At 47.3% G+C, this 21,592-nt stretch overlaps 1 protein-coding gene across 1 annotated transcript; it reads left to right on the top strand.

Moving 5' to 3' along the window:
- The first annotated feature begins 914 nt into the window (after window positions 1–914).
- Window positions 915–17,109, top strand: LOC142588258 (uncharacterized). Its single transcript, XM_075699824.1, has 5 exons — window positions 915–1,065; window positions 5,640–5,824; window positions 8,686–8,805; window positions 13,245–13,370; window positions 15,032–17,109. The coding sequence occupies exons 1-5, from the start codon at window positions 926–928 to the stop codon at window positions 15,043–15,045; spliced, it is 585 nt and encodes a 194-aa protein (XP_075555939.1). The 5' UTR covers window positions 915–925; the 3' UTR covers window positions 15,046–17,109.
- The last annotated feature ends 4,483 nt before the right edge of the window (window positions 17,110–21,592 follow it).

Here is a 21,592-nt window from a genome sequence, read left to right as displayed (position 1 = left end):
TGAAAGCGGTGTGCTATTCTCACGATTATTGCTGAGCCGATATGACATGAATATTCCTCGGCTTCAACTGCAAGTTAGTTTAGCTGGCATATCTTGGTTTATTAGAGAAATTATTGCTGAATTTTTCTTGATGCTAATTTCTGCCTATACATGTATGAAGTGGATATGATGGATGGATATGATGTGGGTATATTTTTCTAGTGTTCCACATAAAAGAAACACCTGGTATATTGCCCATACGCATATACGAGTACAATACCGGAGCACAGGAAACGTATGCGGTAACATCAGTGCTCGCAGTAACATTTAAAGCCCATATATACGCACACGTTTCCACCGAACGCTGTGGTGTCGCGTGGCTGGAAGGGCTTCTACAGCGCAAGATTCGGCCTACTTGCATTGGTTATTCGTGGTATCTAATAACCGCGTCTTGTGCCTAGTTGACGTACTACGTGGCCGTTGCTTTCAAAAGGACATTCCACATCCGATGCCATCATTGCCATGACTATTAGTAGCGCTGGCTAACCTCATACCAGGGATAGTCTTATACACATATACGGAAATACCCAGGAAAGTGGAGGGAGAGGATGGCCGCTGGGCAGTAGCTTAAATGGTAAAGCGCTGCGCGAGAACTGTAAAAAATGAAGGCAAGTACAGCTCGCCGGAAGTGACGTATAGCCCAGACTCAACCTGACACTGCTTTAGACGTGCATAGTGTATGCTGTGGCAAGGCCCATAGCTATAGGCTGCCTGTCGTCTGCTACGGGGAAATATGAACGGCGTCAATTCAATGCATGCGTGTACGGGTTTGCCGCAACTACTTTGGTGGCAACTCAGTTTTTCTTTTATCAGACATGGCTCGAGTGAGGTTACGCAGCAGTTCATTAAAAGGGGCGTCGTGTTGTCGCAGGGCTACATCTACGCCATGGGCGGTTTGCACGGCCGCTTGCGCACCAATACCGTGGAACGGTATGACGTCAACAAAAACACGTGGTCTATGGTGGCCGGCATGAATGAGATTCGGAGTGACGCCGGCGCCGCAGCAGCATGCGGGCGCATCTACATGTGAGTTCATTTTCGGATTAACCGATTTACGAAGCGCTCATAGAATAGCTAGAGCCTCGCAATGGGAAAGATTCACCGAACCGACTTGTTCAGTGAATCTGGCCTGCATGCATTCAGACTTTCGACTCGACGCTCTTCATGGACACCAACGACGAGCGCTTCACCATGATGATGCATGTTCATTTGAGATCGTATACAGATTCACCGATTAACGGTACGCTCATAAGGAGAGAGTACAGCCTCGCAATTTGAAAGATTCGTTGAATGGACTTGTTCAGTGAATCTGTCCTTGCATGCATTCAGACTTTGGGACTCGACGCTCTTCATGGACTCCAACGACGAGTGATTCACCATGATGATGCATCTACATTTGAGGTCGTATACAGATTCACCGATTAACGGTACGCTCATAAGGAGAGAGTACAGCCTCGCAATGTGAAAGATTCGTTGAATGGACTTGTTCAGTGAATCTGTCCTTGCATGCATTCAGACTTTGGGACTCGACGCTCGTCATGGACTCCAACGACGAGTGCTTCACCATGATGATGCATCTACATTTGAGGTCGTATACAGATTCACCGATTAACGGTACGCTCATAAGGAGAGAGTACAGCCTTGCAATTTGAAAGATTCACCGAACCGACTTGTTCAGTGAATCTGTCCTTGCATGCATTCAGACTTTGGGACTCGACGCTCTTCATGGACTCCAACGACGAGTGCTTCACCATGATGATGCATCTACATTTGAGATCGTATACAGATTCACCGATTAATGGTACGCTCATAAGGAGAGAGTAGAGCCTCGCAATTTGAAAGATTCGTTGAATCGACTTGTTCAGTGAATCTGTCCTTGCATGCATTCAGACTTCGGGACTCAACGCTCTTCATGGACTCCAACGACGAGTGCTTAACCATAATGATAATGATGATGCATCTACATTTGAGGTCGCATTGGCCTCGAGCTCCACCACTGGAAAAGCTGCCGCCGCCATCGGCGTGACGTGCTATTAGGGATCACGTGGACATAGCGGCCGCGTCGGCTGCTTCGGGAGCGCCGAAGCGAGCTGAAAAGGACAGTTTAAATTCCCTCGTGCGCTGCGGTCCTCATTTAGTGGCGAGGTTTTCCCACTTCGAGTGTCTTCTTTACAATGATTGAAAGCACTGCAATAGGTAGTGGCTGCCTTTGAAGGCGCGCAACATGGTAGGGTACTTCTCGGTGCCGTAGTGCCGGACGTACGCAACGAAGCCCGGTGTCAGCCTTGTTCATACGTAGCCGCAGGACAAGAAGCTGCGTGAAGCTTGGCTCGCGGAACATAAAACCGGCAAACAGTGATCGGCTACAACTCGGGTGTGCAGCAAGCACAGACGCGAGGAAGATTTCTGCTACGGTACCGGGTCTGCGATGTTCGGAAAGCGCGCACTGAGACGCTCGCCCGAGTCCGCTGCCCGACTGATGTCATGACGGTTTGGTCTATGAACTTGTCGACGCTATAGGTACTGGCAAGTTCACTGGAGTGGAAAGGGAGCGGTAAGCAGCACATTAAAAGAAAGCATGACATATGGTCATGCTTGTGTTACGAATTAATGCAGTGGATTACAAAAAAGGAAGCAGCGGCAAATCGCACGCTGTGAACACCGATAAACGTATAGTGCGACGCAACTCGAGAAGTAATATTGAAACGTCCAAGAATTTGAAGAAAAAGAAAAGATTGAATCGTCGCGACGGCACATCACAGTCCCTGTAGGCGTCGAAGTCTCCACAATGAAATTATTTTTGAACAGCTCTGATAGCGCCCACGCAACAATGGTTGCTTGTGGGCGCTATCACTCTGCAGCCTTGTTTTTCTGGGATGTGGGACCAGTAGGGCTGCGTTCCAAACGTCAGCTTTTTTCCCCGCCTTCGACAGCACAGTTTTTTGCTCCATGTGTGTGTGTCACAGCAATGTGATATGACTGTGCCGAAAATAAGCTCGAACGCAAACTCAGTATGATGATGATAGGTATAATAATTGTGTTAATTGGGCTTAAAAACGTGAACACGACGCCATCCATGCAACAACCCAGCATACTATTCGGGTTCTTATGCAAGTATAGTGTTCCGCTTCTTTTTGTCTGTGACATGCACATGTTTACGCCATCCGACAGGGATGTAGCACTTCTTATTGGTTTCTTCTTTACTTACAAAAGAAGTGTTTAAAATGTTGGTGGCACATAAGTAGAGAACTTTCAGAGTAACGTTGAATAACAATTCGTACATGGCGGAGGGATAGTGTAATCGGGCGTTTATTATGCTCACCACTCCAATATTTACGCTCTCATTACTGTCTCCAAATCTTTGCTCTTCATGAAGGCGCTGTTTTTGTCATTTCCGCCGCGTGTATGCTGTGGCACTATAAAAAGATATAAAGCGAACCGAGGGGTTTGATTTTGTTAATCATGATCAATAGATAATGACCAATAGGTGATGAAGCCAAGGGAAGCATCGCGGGAAATTAGCTCTGGTTTGGCACGCGGTTAAAAAAACCCTCGTTAGTAGGTGAATTGATAGCCGTCGTCGTCGCGCGGTTGGTAATGAAACGCACGCGTAATGCGGAGGTCGTGGGTTCTGCTTCCACCGGCGACATCTTATCTTTTCGTCCACCTTCATTTCCCCTTTTATTTGTTATGTTCTACATTTCACTTTGAACCACGGTTAATTTCCCCGACGCTTTTCTTGGTTTCATTGTCTGTTGGCTTTATGTGGTTATAAAAAGATTTGTGTGATTGTCTGCGAAGTATATTTGCACGCTGTGCCGACGCCAGCTTCTTGGGTAAAGCTCCTGTATTACCATCGCGTGGAGTCTCGTTTGTACGACAGTGACAGCCGAGGACAGGAAGCACTGGGATACAACGCGGATGGAAGCTTTAACCGATTAGCAGTCGAGATAAGCAAGACCCTTTTAAGAATATTGGCGCAAAAAGAAAAGGGGACAAGGAAAAGATTCATAGCACAGGATCCGTTACCGGAGCAGGTAACTGTACAAAAAAGATATAGGGGTTTTGAGCAATTGAAAAGAGATAGGCAGAATGCTATAGACTGATAAGCATGTACAAGTTACCTGACTATAGCTCAAGCAGGCCTAGCGACAGTCGACCCCCCCCGCCCCCTCTCGCTTATTTTGAAGGGGATGCAAATTCATCATCATCGTCATCATCATCGCCGTCGTCGTCGTCGTCGTCGTTGTGGTCGTCGTCGTAAGATGTTCTGTTGAGTTCTGCGAGGACACGACAAATTGAACCAGAGGTCAAGGGAGAGGAGCAATGGTGCCCTGGCTTACGTTGCTAACTGGCTGCTGTGATTAAAATATCGTGCTCGAAGTGCAGTCAGTACGGAATTATTACTGGGAGGAATTTCGGAAAGCGACCGACTAGATGCGCTCGGAAGATCTTCAAACCAAGTAGTACAGGTAGACATCCTTCGAAGCTCGGAAGGTTACGAGCAAAATCTGTTCCGAAAAACCTCCAAGGAATACACGGCAAAGCATGTGCTTGGCTATCGGTAGTTAGGCAGCTGGACTTGATAAATACGACCGGGAAGCTAACCAGTGTCGGTATCAAGGTAGCGTCGGGGTCAGTAGTATAGAAAGGCGTGTTTAAGTCGCGCATACAGGAACAATATTTTGGGGTTGGGCATAATTGTAAGGAAGCCGGCTGTAGTGCAAAATCGAACCGCTAAGGAAAGAAAAAAAGCACAAGAAAAAACTTGGTGCCCTCCCACTCTGTGAAGAAGGATGACTTGCGAAGCTGTGCATGTGGGCCCCTTAACTGCGAACTGCACCTTCGCTGCGAGGCGGCCCGGCATTTCACTACCTTCGTGATTTTTTTTTTCTACACGCGAACACGATAGTGAGAAAAGTAGCCCTTAATTGCTTCGCTGTAAAAATGCTTCATGGTGGTTTAAAAGGTAGGACCCTACTCTGTTAGGCAAGAAACAAACTATAAGAAAAATGTTTTATAATGATTCAAAAGTCAGCGACCTACTCTGTTAAGTCACCATGGTGTTTAGAGAGAGAGAAATTAAAAGGAAATGTTGAAGTGAAGAAGATTCATGCGCAGCGCGTGCAAATAGAGCAGAAGCAATTGGACCGGCTCGAGTCAAGCGACACGATATCCATCTAGATACCAATGTGAATCTCATCGCCCGGCCCGAGGTTTTGAGTTTCAACGACAGTCAGGGTAACGGAAATTCGATTTGATTTATTTGCTTGCAGCGTCGAGATGTAGACATGTCGTGAAGACTTTGAGGGCATGGTTGGAAGATAGCGCAGCACGAAAGGCGACAGAACACGCATTTAAACTGAAGCGGAATCTTCAACGTTCCACCTTCGTTTGACTTATTTGTCTTTATTTTATTTCAGCGTTCTAAACTTGTCTCACGCACTGGGGTTCCTTCGGCAGATTTCTTACGTAATCCGTGTTCTTCGTATGAGTGCACGCGGGACAGGACAAACTTGAGACTCCAATAATTAAGTGGACTGCGTCCCTACAACGTACCCAACTGTGCTGATGAAGATTACGATGATTCTCTGGCGCAGTGTGGGCGGCTACAGTGGCATGCAGAATCTGGACTCCGTGGAGTGTTACGACCCGTCGACCGATGCCTGGACCCGGGTGCTCACATTGTCTTCGCCGCGTAGTGGCCTCAAGGCGGTCGCCCACAAGGACATTATATACATCATCGGCGGAAGCACTAACGGCGGCTACGTGCAATTCTCCTCCAGTACGCCGCTATTCGCTAGTCTCAACACTCTAAGCATGGTGTCGCGAGGTAGTGGGAGTAATAATTAAAGGGGCCCCGAACCACTTCGTATCGAAGCGGAGAAAGGCATTTGAAGTCAATATAGGCTATTTCATAAATGCTTTGCCGCAAAAAGCACTTCTATGGGTTCTGCAGAAGCGGAGTCATTGGCAATCAAACGCGGCCTCCGCTGTGCTCCCGTTCCTTCTTCAATGCCTTGCACTGCGAAGCCTACAGCGCAGTGAGGCGTGCCCACAACGCTCCGCCTTCCAAATGTCACCATTGCGTGCAGTTCAAATTTCGTTTTGAACATATGGTTTCGAATGTTACCGTAGACACCACGGCTTCCGCCTTTGGTGCCCACGACACGCTAAACGTAAGCCAAACGCGGTTGTCCTCAGCGAGCCGCAGTGCGCTGAGCCAGTGGACTCGTGGCGGCACCCCGCGGCGGCCGCGGTATCTACGCCATGTAGCCGACCGTAGCTTGATGTCAGCTATCAGCCAATAGCACCCGTCTAAGGGAATGACGTAATAGTGCGTCAGATGACGAAATAGTGCGTCTAGAAGAGAGTGAGGACAGAGTAGAGTGAGCAGAGTTGGAAAGAGAGCGCTTGAGACAAAGGTGACTTCGCGATCCGCTTGCGAGCTCCACGCAGCACGTACGACAGAACAATTTGGCTGAGATTTTAATAATAATAATATTTGGGGTTTTACGTGCCAAAACCACTTTCTGATTATGAGGCACGCCGTAGTGGAGGACTCCGGAAATTTTGACCACCTGGGGTTCTTTAACGTGCACCTAAATCTAAGCACACGGGTGTTTTCGCACCCGTGTGCTGAGATTTTCAACGCAGCGTATGATACACACGGACTATGTTGTTTCACCGAGCCCGAGCGCCTTTAATGTACAGGGCGCCTTTAAAATGTACAGTGGGTGACTCTCACTTTTCTAGGCCTCGTACTGCTTTAGGCGTCATTATTTGCATTTTTGGGGGGCAAGTATTAGCACACTTACGGCCAAACTACACGTATACGCTTGCCTGCGCGCGAGAGCTTGCGATCGCGCGCCTACGCATGCGCGAATGGGGCAAGGCGCGAGCATGGATATCGTCCCCAGACATATATCGGTGCTGCCGAACAAAATTGCTAAACGAGGTCTACCAAGGCGAAAATAGTGAGCCACGCGGGCGCGCCTCTCGAAGGTTCAAACCGCCATTTATCACGAGGCTAGGCGAACGCAAGGCGCGCAGGCGCCAACTTTCGCGCGCCGGCAAGGGTACGGGTATATTTGGCCTTTATTCTTATCGTCGCGAAAGAGTACAGCTTACTAATTATGTGGGAAAATACGCGGGTTATTGTGTTTGTAGGGTGGGTTTAATCAGAACCCTTTAATACTTTTTCACCGGTCACGAAATTACACCGTCATGCTTTGAGAGCTTAGTACGCTGCCAACCGCCGCCGCGCGGTGGTGCCACCGGTCGTTATGGGGGGGGGGGGGGCGCTCGGTAAGCAGCGCAGCAGCTGATTTGACGTGGTGTTGTCGATGCGTCTGAACGCGCTTTCTGCATTCTGCCATGTGCGAAGTTCGAATGGGACTCGACGAATTATACCGAATGCTTGCTGTGTACCGCGTTGTCGCTACGACTACATGACTAAATTGTGGTCGTTCGCTTTGCCCAGTGACTCTGAATGGCGCGAGAAGTGGAAACTGGCTATACGGAGGCAACAAACTTTTCTTTCGACTCTGGTAACGTTCACGTGTGCAAAAGGCAAAGGAAATACATCAGGGCGCACTCACAGCGTTAGGCGCGGAGTGGCGCCAGCGGTCATAATCATTTGAAACCGAAACTGGATACCGAAACAGCATATCACAGTCGAAACTTCGAGCGTTGCCACAAAGGTGAAGGAAATCGCAAGCTGAGCACAGCAGCCTGGTGCTTTTAAAACATATGATTTTTTCTTGTGTGTGTGTGTGTGAGGGGGGGGGGTGACAGCAAAACAGCCCTATCTCGGGCGCATCGCGTGTGCTAACAACTACGTAGCGCAGCTCTTATTCCGTCATTACTGTGCAATATTTGAGACATTCAAGCCTTTAGCACGTTTCTTACAGCAAAGCTGAATACCTCTACCTGCAAGGCATTTGCCGTGTCCGTGGGAAAAATAACCTCTTTCGTGGGCCGATCCCGGAGGTGGTGCAGTCGTAGGCTAAAATTGAAGCGAAAAGTGTTCACATCCTTTCGAATCACGCATACAGTGCATACCACTTAGGTTGTTTCGATAAAGAAAAGCATAAAGCCCGTCTCGTGTTAACATGATGGATGATAAGGCGGTCATGAACAATGGGATGCGCAGAATGATTGATAACGACATCCGCTTCTAACAGGGGACGTGTGTGTGTGTGTGTGTGTGTGTGTGTGAGTGAGAGAGAGAGCAGCAAAGGTAGTGCAATACGTCGCGATCCTACTTGAGCAAGTCTGTAGCGATGCTCCGACGCGAAGTTGGGTAGCGAGGTCATTGCAAGCACGGCGCAGCTGCTTCCAACGGCATCTTGTCGCGCGATGGTTGCTGCTTTGAGCTTAGCTGTGACGCCATCTCACAGTGCATGGGACTTGCATGGTTGTCTGTGTCTTTAAGCTGCGTAAGCGGAAGCTCTCAAAACTCTATATAGCATGGTTGTGTGTGTGTATATATATATATATATATATATATATATATATATATATATATATATATATATATATATATATATATATATATATATATATATATATATATATATCCATTCGCAATTCGATTTCAGTAAAGGCTCGCCTGTGCGACTTTTATCCTTCTCTGTTTTCCAGTGGTGATGCTGGACGTTAGGAGAGCTCGCTTCGCCGATCTCCCCAACATGCCGATAGCGAAGTGCAACTTTGCCGCAGTCGTTCTCGAAGGCCAGATATACATCATCGGAGGATATAGCGGTAAGACCAGCCTGTGGATCTGCTTGACATCGTGTCCAGCGTTGCCAGACATTTCTTCCTTTTTTGAGAATATTTCGAAAGACCGCTTCAGATACTGCGAAGGAGTGCCTCCCATGTGAGCGTTAAATGGTCCTTAGGATGTGCTGTAAAAACGGAACAACCACATTAGCTATGTCATTGCGTAGAACCCTGCTCAGGATGACCTGCAACGCCGCTTCGATGCATTTCGTTCTCGTTTTTCATATTCTTACCCGCTTCCCTCTGCAATACAGGTTATGCTGAGTTTGAAATAATTGAATCAGCAGGAACATGACGCAATGAAAAACGCACGCAATGATGCGGCTTGTCAGAATTATTACGTGATTGCCTGTCGATACATTTTTTTACGCGGTACAGCACTGCTGATGCACTTAGAGAAATGTGTGCGCATGCGTATACATTTCCTGCTCGACAGCTGGCTTTTTTTACAGCGAGAGGCCGGGCTTGTGCCAGAGAAGCCTCTGTGCGTGTGTTAACCGTACACGCTGGCATGACAACGACAACCGTTGTTATATATTTACAATAAACAAGCAAAGTCGCATGGGTATGAATTGAATGCGGGAACTCGCTTGTGGGAGCGCGAACTCTCGACTACTGCGCTCTCTTCTGACTCGTTGGCTGCGACGAAAAAATGAGATGGATGGACGGACGGACGGACGGACGCTTGCAAACTTGCAACTGGATTAGAGTTCGCAATTTTTTGTTTTGGCGAAATGAAGTTGATTTATTGCGACGACTAATTACTCCTACAATTCCCCTGCAACGCACCCACATTTGTTTTAGACTGCTACAGCCTTCGCACACTAATTGAGCCATCTACAACGACGACACGAGGAATGACAAAATGACAATGACAGAGGCAATGACACTTCGTTGAATAACGCCCGTATGCGCGAAGTCTTTGCAAAGGGGCAACGCTTAAAGTGACAATTCTTTGCTGAGCATGGTATCGCGGTTTGATCCCGGTTTCGGCGGTCTAATTTAGATCAGGGAGCGAATTACAAAAAAAAAACCTCATACATTTAGATTTAGATGCACGTTAACGAACTTCAGGTGGTTCAAATACATTCCGAGTGACCCGCTATAGGGCGTGGGTCGTATATAATCCGCTCGTGGTTTTAGCACGTGAAACTCTAAAACATTCATTCAACGCTCGGATCAAACGACACGCTAAATCCTTGACACACGTTTCCCAGCCATTCTCGTGCGCTTTTGGCACCGTAGTGAGAGAGCGAGTCCCTGCAGCCTGTTCTGCGTTCGTGGAGATGAATATTAAAGCGTGAGCCTTTAGTGGCTCGTGAATGTCCGGGCGCAATCCGTGGTGGACGCAGGAAAGCGGTGATCACCGGCGAGGGGAGCAAGGAGAGGAGGCGCCATGCCAGTAGCGCTGTGCGTGGGAGAGCGCGGACATGCGCGTGGGGGTGCGCGCACATAGGCGACAAACCTTGCAGCCGTATGGCTGTGATTGCATCCCATGCTCACGGCCACGGCGGCGTCCGTTCGCAGAACAGTTCAGACAACAGCTACAGAGGCATTCGTAGATAGGCTTTCGCCTATCGCATTTTAGCTCAACAAAGTGCCCATAGATTTTTTTTTCTGCGCCGTTGAAACATTCACCAGCCATGGCCTGCGCACGCATCCCAAAGGGAAACTATGTTTGTAGTGAAGGCTTTCAGTAGACAGTAAGCGCTCGACGGGCGGTTTCCGGCTGAGTACATGGTGGTGGCCTGACGACGACAGCTCAACGACGCCAACGCAATTATAGTGAGTAGGCACTGACGTCATCGAGGCTGCCATATTCTTGTACCGAGATAAAACTGCGCTTTATCTCGGCTCGCACATCTCCAGCAGCGTAGTAGAGCGTATGAATAGAACAACAAAGTGATTTGTACGACGACACAGGGTTAATTCATGTAGGACTGCATGCAGGCATTTTACTACGAGCAGTCTGCGCACCGTGCACCAGGGGCCGCCACAGAAGCGCCGCCATTGAACTCCTTCTGAATCTGGAGCAAGCAGGCGTCAGCTGTCGCCGGTGCCTTCTGCAAAGTTCCACCGAGAGGATGGCGATCGTTACTGCTGTTTATATAGTACTTTACATAGTACACTATATTTTACAGTACTGTTTAAAAGGAGAGGGAAGCCATGCTCTGTCTCGAACTGCAAGAATCTGCGACAGAGACTTGAAGGCGTGGGATGAGACTGTGTGTGAGAACTCCATCCGCCTCAGCTGCATCAAAGAGTGCCGGTGTTTACGACCGTTCGACGTGCACACCTTTTCCGCAAGGTGAACACAACAAGCTCAACCGTCAGCGCTGGAGAGCCAGCTACCGGCTATGACCGGCAACCGACTGCCGGCAGTGACTTGCAGGCGAACATTGCCTGCAGCAACGACACCGCGTTACCGCCACCGCCGACACAAAATATCGCGGAACTTCGATGAGCGTGCGAGTCAGCGCTACGTCCTCCCCACGCGAGCGCGATTGACATGCTAGAGTTCATGCGCAAGAACAACAAAACGATCAGACTGGAGCACGTGCACAAACACCGGACATCGGATGCAAGCGTTTGTGTACCTTTTCCAGACTGGTCCTTTCGTTTATTATTTTTGTTAATTTCTTATTTCTTCTTGCGCTCGAACTCTCGTATATTTAACAAACTATAGCCAACTGTCGAACGTTTCTTATATGTGCGACTGACATACTCGAGCGACTTCACTTTCCATATAGCAGCGGTGTCAAACGTGCTATAACAGGCACCGCGAGTTTTATTTACGCGCCACCAATCGGACAGCGCAGGCGAGCGATCTCTCTCGACCACTCGCAACAAATATTTTTTTGTACACGCGTACGCCAATACATTTTAATCTGCGCTGTAAGTAATCGAAAAGTACTTTCCAAGTTATCTGATCAGCGCTCGGGGGTCAAGAATGACGCGGCCAGAACGAACCACCGCGTGGTCGCGAGAGCAGGGCGCAAATATGCATTCTCTGAGAGCGGACACATGCCTATGCTCGAACGACGTCGTTTCGCATATATGCAGTTATAAGGATGACAGCAGGCGCACGGCCGTAAAAGCCTTACAAGTTGTGGGGTCTTACTGTCTCACAGGAGTATTGACCACCGCGGGTTCGAGCTTAGCGAGCCACAGGGCCACGTCAGCCGTCAGCGTCTAGCCCCGCTGCGCGCGAGCTCAGGCCACAAGGGGCTACTGAGCGACGCACTCAAGAACACAGTACTGCCCTAAGTTGACGGAAACCGCTTATTGTCTCCAACGGCACCCAACACTGCACGAACGCCCGGTCCCGGGACGCCGGGGAACCAAAGGGGTCCCGAACCAAGGGCGAAAAACACAGTTAGGGGCGCCTGTAGCACGTCGCTGCGTACGTACCGGGCGCAGTCCCAAGGAGCAAGAGAGTCGCTACCGTCACGGCAGTAGCCACCAGGGGCCGCTCCGTGGCGTCACTAGCTCCGCCCTCACCGCGAACCACCGCGAGTGGAGCGCCACCGCTAAAAACTGGTTCGGAGCGAGGACGATGTGGCTTAAGGATTGCAGAACAAGGTGAAATGCGCCCGCGCAATGGCGCGTCGAATTCCCCAAATACCCACAAAGTTTCCCGTTAAAGACTGAATAACTAAGGGCAAAGGCAAACATCGGGCTACATTCGTCGCCGTATACATGCTTGCTCACGAGAAGATTCCAGTGCAGAGAGAACGGACACATGAAAGACATAGTAACACTGGGCAAAGCTCTGCAGCTTTGGCCAGTATTGTGTCACCTGCCAATTCACTGTTCTCCGTGGTGGGCTATAATAGCGGCTGTCTGCGGCCGCTGTCATCATTGTGAACAAGCGAGCAAACGCCGATCAGACGGCGCTCAATGGCGGGCGCTGTCACGTGACCAAATATGGCAGCGTCAGTGGTTATGGTGTTGCGAACTGTCTATAGGTAGCAATGGACCGGCGGACACAGCAGAACACCTTTGCAGTTATTAAGTGGTGTTGGGTTAAAACGAGGGCTCGCCACTGTTTTAACCGTGTAGTTTTCAGGTTCAACTTGGAGTCACTCACACAAGTATTTGCATCGGACGCTGGACAAGCCACTCTCCTGGTTCTCGTTCCCAAGTGACTGACACGATTAATTGATTGAAGGAGGGAGTGCTTGATCGATTGGATCCATTGATTTCAGCGCGTCGCTCGAAATTTGGTGGAGCGCATTATTTGCAGTGTTTGCCTACAAGTCACATTTCTCAACAGCCCCCTCAATTCGGTGTCATATTAAGTGTTAAGAAAACTTTCACATATTAAGCTTAAGGAGTCTTTCCTGCGCAGGACATTTCTTTTTTTTTTTTTTTGCTTCGGCGGATCTCTGGTAACATCACTCTTCTTTATCTCTTCACAGGATATGGGACCGTAAAGACGGTGGAGCGCTACGACATCGAAGCCCGGACCTGGCACTCGGTCCCCGAGCTCAGCATGAGCTGCAGCGCAGCCGCCGCTTGCGTCGTTCGCGATGTAGGCAACGTTGGTAGGTGTCATTAGCATCGTGAGCATAATCATCATCATCCAAATTATGCCTAACGTGCCATTGGCAGTAACCTTTAGGAACGTGAACGGCTAATCATAGGTTTGCGGCTCTTAGAAAAAATTACCGGTTCACGCTATTTATGCGTGAAATGCTCTGGAATCAAAAATAGTTCTGATCCAACGCACATATGGCAATCTGCATGTGAATCGAAGCTTTTGTAAACTGTTTTTTTTTTATGATCCAAGACTGCACCGCGTTCTACAGCGTAGCGATTACGTGCCTGGTGGGCAAACTGGCAAGACGCGGAGACGCCCCACCAATCAATCCACACTACTGTAGATTGCACCGTCTTTGGGTAGGGCGCATACATATATATATATATATGAATGTGTGTGTGTGTGTGTGTATGTGTGTCTATATATCTATCTGTGTTAATCAGCTCCCCCCCCCATAATGCGTTAGCGCTAGGGCTAAATTTATTTCCCATTCTGTCTGTCTGTCTGTCTGTCTGTCTGTCTGTCTGTCTGTCTGTCTGTCTGTCTGTCTGTCTGTCTGTCTGTCTGTCTGTCTGTCTGTGTTCTGTTCTGTACTGTATGCCTGTCTGACTTGTTCTGTATGCATGTTTGTCTTGTCATGTTCAGTCTGTTTTGTACGCATGTCTGTCGTGTTCAGTCTGTTTTGTACCGGCCACGGCGGCCGCACTTCGATGGGGGCGAAATGCGAAAACACCCGTGTGCTTAAATTTAGGTGCACGTCAAAGAGCTCCAGGTGGTCGAAATTTCCGGAGCCCTCCACTACGGCGTGTCTCATAATCAGAAAGTGGTTTTGGCGCGTAAAACCACATAATCTAAAATCTGTTTTGTATGCGTTTCTGTCCTGTTCAGTCTGTTTTGTATGTCTGCCCCGTATGTCTTTCTGTCCTGTCGAGCCTGTTCCGTATGTCTGTCTGTCCTGCTCAGTTTGTTTCGTAGGTCTGTCTGTCCCGTTGAATCTGTTTCGTATGTCTCTCTGCCCTGTTGTCTGTTTCGTATGTATCTCTGTCCTGTTGAGTATGTTTCGTATGACCCGCCGTGGTTGCTCAGTGGCTATGGTGTTGGGCTGCTGAGCACGAGGTCGCGGGATCGAATCCCGGCCACGGCGGCCGCATTTCGATGGGGGCGAAATGCGAAAACACCCGTGTGCTTAGATTTAGGTGCCCGTTAAAGAACCCCAGGTGGTCAAAATTTCCGGAGTCCTCCACTACGGCGTGCCTCATAATCAGAAAGTGGTTTTGGCATGTAAAACCTCAAATATTATTATGTTTCGTATGTCTCTCTGTCCTGTTGAGTCTGTTTCGTATGTATGTCTGTTATGTTGAGTGTTTCGTATGTCTGTCTGTCCTGTTGAGTATGTTTCTTATGTATGTCTGTCCTGTTGAGTATGTTTTCGTATGTATCTCTGTCCTGTTGAGTATGTTTCGTATGTCTCTCTGTCCTGTTGAGTCTGTTCCGTGTGTCTGACTGTCCGGTTCACTGTGTTTTGTATGCCTATGTGACCTGTTCTATGTCTCACTGTCCGGTTGACTGTGTTTCGTATGCGTATGTGACCTGTTCTATGTCTGTCTTGTCTGTTTCATAACATTTCCAACTCTTTTTTTTTTCTTCTGTCATTTCTCTATCTAGAATCATGGATATGAGCCAGCCACGTCACGCTCACCTGCGCGACGTATCTGCGGCCACCCGTCCGGTCTCCCGATTCAAATTGAAAGCGTTTTGCTTCATAATATTTGTATGTTTTATGCTCTTCCTTCATTTTTCTTCTCACCAACGTAATCCGTGTTTTCCTGTATGAATTACAAGCCGACGTGTTATGTGTACCACGTCCTCCCGTACCTTAGATTCAACGGTCACAGACTAACCAACCACACATTGCAGGGTTGAGTTGTCACAAAGGTTCTTCTCGCGTTCCTCGAATAGTTAATTTGCCTTGTTCCAGGTGACGAGACTTGCCAAAAGATGGAATGTCGCGCGAGCAGACGACGCGGCTTCTCACTGCGTTTTTTGTGCTATCGATGGCGTCACAGGGCGCGTCACAAACAGCAAGCAGCATATACAGACAAAGCGGGTAGCTTAAAGATAACGATGCACTTTTGTATGACGAGTCATAGACCAAAGACAGCGGTGCACTTTTGTATGACGAGTCGTAGACCAAAGACAGCGGTGCACTTTTGTATGACGAGTCGTAGACCAAAGACAGCGGGGCACTTTTGTATGACGAGTCGTAGACCGAAAACAACGATGCACTTTTCTATGACGGGCCACGTATGACGAGTCGAAAATATCACGAATTCAGCTGTATAGGTGCTATATACGAGGTCTGTCGCAAAAGATTGTGCAGTACTTCAGAAAAATATTTCAGGAACTTTTGGATGCATCAACGTCTTCACCTGCAGAACACTCACATTCGACACAACACGCTGGTTGCACCTTTTCTTCCATTGCTAGAAGCACCATTGGAACTCTTCTGTTAAGCGCTTCAGCAGCGATGTTTTGAAATGCCGCCCTGAAGCACACGTTTTTAAAGACTCTTAATCCATCGATCATGCTGAGGGTGTTTCAGATAGCGAAGAAATTTCGTGTCAATTGCGAGCACTATCAATACAAAGCTCGCAGGGGTATATCGTCGTGGTGCCGAATCTGGCACCCTCGTTTCAACAAATTCGGTCGCACGCGACGCACATGATGTTTAGACGCTTCAGGACCACTAAAGGCCGAACCACACGACGGACCAAATTGCTCTTTTGGACCGCGGTCCGCGCATCACGTGATAGGACGTCACCAATTCGTGCGTACCGCCGTTGGCCCGCGCAAGACCGCTGCCCTCGCGGTCCAACAAATCGCCGAGGCTTTTCCCGCTGCAGTTTTGGCGGTGGACCGCATGCAAACTGCAGCGATTTTGGCGTAGCCAACGAATGTTGTCCGGCAACAGAGTGTCTTCAGCCAAATCCAATCTAGTTTTCGGCTCAGCAAAAGCCAGTCAAGCCAGTCGTTTCATGTCCGCCGTTCCGCTTACACGTGCGTGCAGCAGATATATTTTTTTAAACACCGTGTCCTCCTGCACTGACGAGGAGGTTTTTTATTTTTTTTCCCTCTTTGAGCAGTTCCCGGCTTTGTGGGACTCGAGCCGGAATGATAACAATGATAACACTCTGGCCGAGAGTGTAGCTGGTTGGTCTGCTCAGCCGTCTGCTATGGCGGTCCGCCGTGTGGATGTGCTCTGCGCCGGACCGGACCGCGGCGGGCCGTGACGTCGCATCACGTGACCGATCGGCCCGCAGACTTGGTCCGTCGTCTGGATCGGCCTTAACCAGAAGGCTGCATTGACAGTTTGTCCTTCAGATAAAAATTCATGGCGCATCAACTGAGTGACAGTAAAGAGAAAAAAATAGCAAATAAGCTCGATCAACGTGACTTTGATTCTTGTTTTGTTCTAGCGCACTTATTCATTTATTTTGGCCTTCGCTCATTTTTTTTTCACTTACATGCTCTGTGGCTTCAGCTGCACATCACATTCGTATTTGCACGTTTCACCACCGGTGAGGACCCTTTGCAAGAACTTGCTTAGGAGTCGGACAACTTCCACACCATATTGTCGGAACGCTTGTGAACTTCAAAAGCTAATTTTCGATACTGCAAGTCGCTTTGCGATACCATAGCAGGTGGACATGTGATTGTGTGATGTATGATTTATACAATGAAGAATAAAGCGTGTACATATTTGAATGAATGAATGAATGAATGCTTTATTCAGACAATACATTGTCTGGGTTGTAGGGGCTAAAGGCAGATGCAGCTGCCTGACAAAGGCCCCCCTACCCGTACATTGCTCAGGAGGTGAAACATCATGAAAATACAGTGCAAAAATGTAGAAACAAGAAACGAACAAAATGTATGCGGCAAGCAATCAAGTATACAAAGAAATAAAATTGTTACACTTTATACATAATATGCCATCAGTAATGCACGAGAACAAGGGAATATTTAAAGAAGCAAATAATACTGATCAGTGCTACAAAACATTATATAGCAAATAGGAGAAAAAAATGTAAGAAAAAATGACTAAAATAAAAAGAAAAGTTATCGAGACCGCAAGGACAGTTAAGTACCAATCATTATAACTATGACTGGGCCCAAGTATTATAAATGAGAAATACCAAATAGCATATTCAAGACACTTGTTAAACTTCAGTCAGAATCCGGTAGACGGACGAGTCTGCAAAACCCAGTACTTCTGCTATAATTCTCGCAGTCGTTCGGCGGTCATTTGTTCTTGTGTGCAAACGCTGGCTCATGCCCACTATATGCGGATGCCTAGCCAAGAAGGTGTTTTTATTAGAATTATAATACGGATAAAATTTGCTTGGCAGAGCGTGGATAAGAGAAAGATAAATTTAGAAATGAGAAAGAAAAAGCTTAGGAAAGTTGGGATATAATAATAACAAGAAATGAAATAATAGAAATGGTGATTTGAGATTCAAGAAGGTAATTTTCTGTGTCCCCAACGAAATTGTAAATTTCGAGAGAGGCCTCCCTGTGACTGAATCCCACTGAAGATGCCCCAAAAGAGACAATAGCTGGCGATTCCTCGCTTGCTTCATCACGCGAAATTGGCGGTATCGGAGACATGGCACGCGACATCTGGCGCAAATACGGCAAGAAACGGCAGCTATGCCCCCACCTTGCATAGCGCGGTGGCCGATTTTGTAGCAGACGATGGCTCGGTTCTATGCAGCGCATGACGTCACACATGGGTTGGCAATATGGCGGTGGGCGTCGGAGGGCGGGGCTTAGGGCCAGTGAGTTCTAGCTCATATTTTGGACAGAAATGTGCTTTTACTCCCAGTTTTTATGCGTGTATAGCCATAATAAACCCTCTGCTACAGTTTTTCGCGGGAAGCCACAAATTGCTGAGTGACCGTGTCATGCCCACTTTAAAGGAAGCTTTAGCTCGGGTGCACCAATCTAAATAGATGTAAACGGAGAATTCGTTTTTCTCGGCAACCATTGACGAGGCTTTGCATTTAAAAGACAGACTTAAAATCTAGTGACTCTTGGTTTCGAATTTTTTATTTAGGTCGTGAAGCTTTTATTAAAGAGTGGAAAAATCGAGCATTTTCAAAAAACGAAACTAGCAAGTTTAAAACTCTGTAACTCAGCAAGGAAAAACGATATCACAATTCCGTGACTTGCACCTAATAGTAATTCAAAAGCGGACAAAATTGATACGTTACACACGTATATAAAAAAAATAGTAATATGGAAATACAGCTTTTGCAGAAACCTTGTACACAACGTAACAGATTCACCCTTTACATGATCGCGATATCTGTTCTTGATGCAGAGCTATTAATTTGTAAACTGCATGCTTCTATATTTCTCGAACATTCAAAATTTTCAGAACTCTTTCAACAAAATTCAGGCCCTGAATCGAAAATTCGCTTACAACAGTCACTAGAATTTAACTTCCTCTCTCAAATTCAAAAAAAAATATTAAAATTAGTCCAGGGGTTATCTCAGAAAAGGGATTTGGCGCTTTGCATGTATTTGAATAGGCCGCGTCGGAGGTGGGCCAGAGCTGAAGCTTCCTCTTCATAAACTTTCAGTTGTTTCCCTGCGAGTGCCTGTTCCTCGTCGTCCGTGTGGGATTCACTGGGAAACTTTGGCCCAGCGCCAGCCCCACGTTCACACAGAGAGCTGGCGCTATTCGTCCACAACTCACTGCCTGTTGGAACCCTTCTTCTATCCTTGGTCGTTCCTACCTGGCGGCCGGAATGTACACTGCAAGTAAAATTTACTCCTTCATTTCAAACTTGCAGCTCCCTCACATAAGCGTGTTGTCTTACCCATACGGCCATCTTGGCTAACCTGCTCAAATTTGCATGGTAATGAAGAAAACGAGAGCACCGCGGTCGACACAAAACAAAAATGAACACTTAAAGAAAAAAGAAAAAAAGAAAGAAAACGCCGAGTATCATGTTTTGCAGTGCTATTTCGCGCGCTCTCCAGCATGTGCGTCTGAACCTTGTATAATTCGACGGCCTTAACGAAACACGAAGTAGTAATTAAGAAAAAAGTTTACAGTTCTGCATCGTGCCGGAACTTGAGCATAACATCAGCCAACAACCGTCGCCCAGCTGTTGCAGTTGGCCTGTAGGACGGATCACACTACGACCTTTCTTTGAGTTTCGAGTTTGATAACACATACTTAAAAGGCATAGCGAGGATGGCGTTCTGAAGAACACGTACATTCTTAAAAAAAAGAGGAGGTTGCAGAAAAGTAGTAACAGGTATGGTCAGTAAGATTTACCGGTAATTGCTAGAACTTTACTAGCTGGTTAGTATTTCCGATAATAAATAATTGAGACTTACCGTAAGCGCTGCCTTTACTAAGCAGTTAGTAGGTTTAACATATCAGTTAGAGTCAATAGAACACCGTCACCTGGAGTGTACTATATGCTGAGTAGTGATAGTCTTAATGCGGTGTTTTGATAAACTATGGTTTCTACCAATAGATTAATAGTTACGCGCTACGTTGTGTCGTACATATGTGCAAACTGGACGTCATACAAATATAGGTTCATAACTACGTGTTCTTTTATCGAAGTACATAATTGCACACTGGTTGAACCTGTGCTTCTCAATAGTTATGGCTGCATATATCCATAAGGTCGGTCTTAGAGACGTGTCGCGTATAGTATCCCGAAGATTGTATTGTTGTTGTTGTTATGTTCGTTGTTCCGCTTCGTTTTTGTTTTTGTTTCTTGTTTCTTATTTTCTTTTTTCTCCAACACATTTATAATACAATCTTCGAACAGAAGTGACCGAATCATTTAATGGCAATGAAAGCTGGCCACCAAATGTAAACAAAGAGAAAGAGGCTTCATAACCTAATTGTGTAGCAAATGCAACTCTACCGCGGCGCAATTAATTACTACCCATGGTTTGTAAACCTGACCCCTTGCACTGGTCGCATATGCAGATGGGTGGGCGGAAACAACCTTATAGAAAATCCGGCAAAGTTTAACGACCCGGGCTCAGGTCGCCCATGAGGAGACTTCGAGGCCTTGTCTCGACGCCGCCTCTTGTGTACTCTTGTGTATTGAGGTTGGAACTGCGCAGAGCGGCTCCGACCAAAGGATATAGCGCATATCCCGCAGAGCGGCAACATCTCCTTTGGTTAGCAGTGTAACTACCAGACACGTTATCAAGTGCCCTTACTAGAATCTTCGTCAGCTTCGTGACAGGCAGTTGCTAGATTTTGCTCAGTAACTGACGCGACCGTTTTCGCAGGACTGTAGCCACAAAACCCTGCATTGAGACCACTTCTCTCGATCATCAGGCTGCATTAGCGATAACAGCAGCAGCAACGACAAAGACGAGATGGTCGGGAGCTGCGCGTCTCAAATTTCCGCTCTCGGACCCGCGGAAGCAGCGGGGAACCAAGACCTCGAGGAGCACAATGCACGAGACTGACGTATAGTGGCCGCGTCGTGGTAAAAAGCTTGTCCTCCCTGCGTGGAGGGAGCCTAACCGATTCTGCAGGCATTTTCAATAAAGTTGTTCTCTCTCTCTCTCTCTCTCTCTCTCTCGTGGAAAATCCAGTGGCGTCCCTCAAGTTGATCAGAAGTACTAATCACCAGATTACGCTGCCGTGCCCCTCCATTAAACCTATATCTACACAGGACTGGTCTGACGTTATCGCCTCTGTGTCCATACTGCCAAGAAATAGAATCCCTAGATTGCTATTTTTTGTTATTTCACCGTTACATATTGTTAAGAAAGAGACTTCTAGAAATTCCGCTTGCTAAATTAGGGTTAATTTTATCATCAGAAATAATACTATCTTTCAGTGCAGGAAGAAAAGGGGTTAACAGAGGGGCCCAATTTTTATTAATCATATCATGAGAACCCAACAAACAAAGACACCAACGAAAACATAGGGGGCATTACTTATACTTATTAATTGAATTAAAGAAAATGATTAATTATTGGCAATCTGAGTTGATGGAAAAACAACTTGCCGCAGGTGGTGCCACGCCTTCGCATTACGCGTGCGATCTATCGGTGCGGCATTTATAGGTTTCAGCTACAGGGACGTCTTTGGTGCCAATTTCGGTTATGTATACAATCAATTAAACAAACAACTTTTTGAATGTTCCTTCGTTACTCGTTTGTCTTTGTATG

Source organism: Dermacentor variabilis, chromosome 7, assembly GCF_050947875.1.
Source record: "Dermacentor variabilis isolate Ectoservices chromosome 7, ASM5094787v1, whole genome shotgun sequence".
NCBI lineage: Eukaryota > Metazoa > Arthropoda > Arachnida > Ixodida > Ixodidae > Dermacentor > Dermacentor variabilis.
Note: the sequence above shows the minus strand (reverse complement) of the source record. Positions and strands in the feature narration are given on the sequence as shown.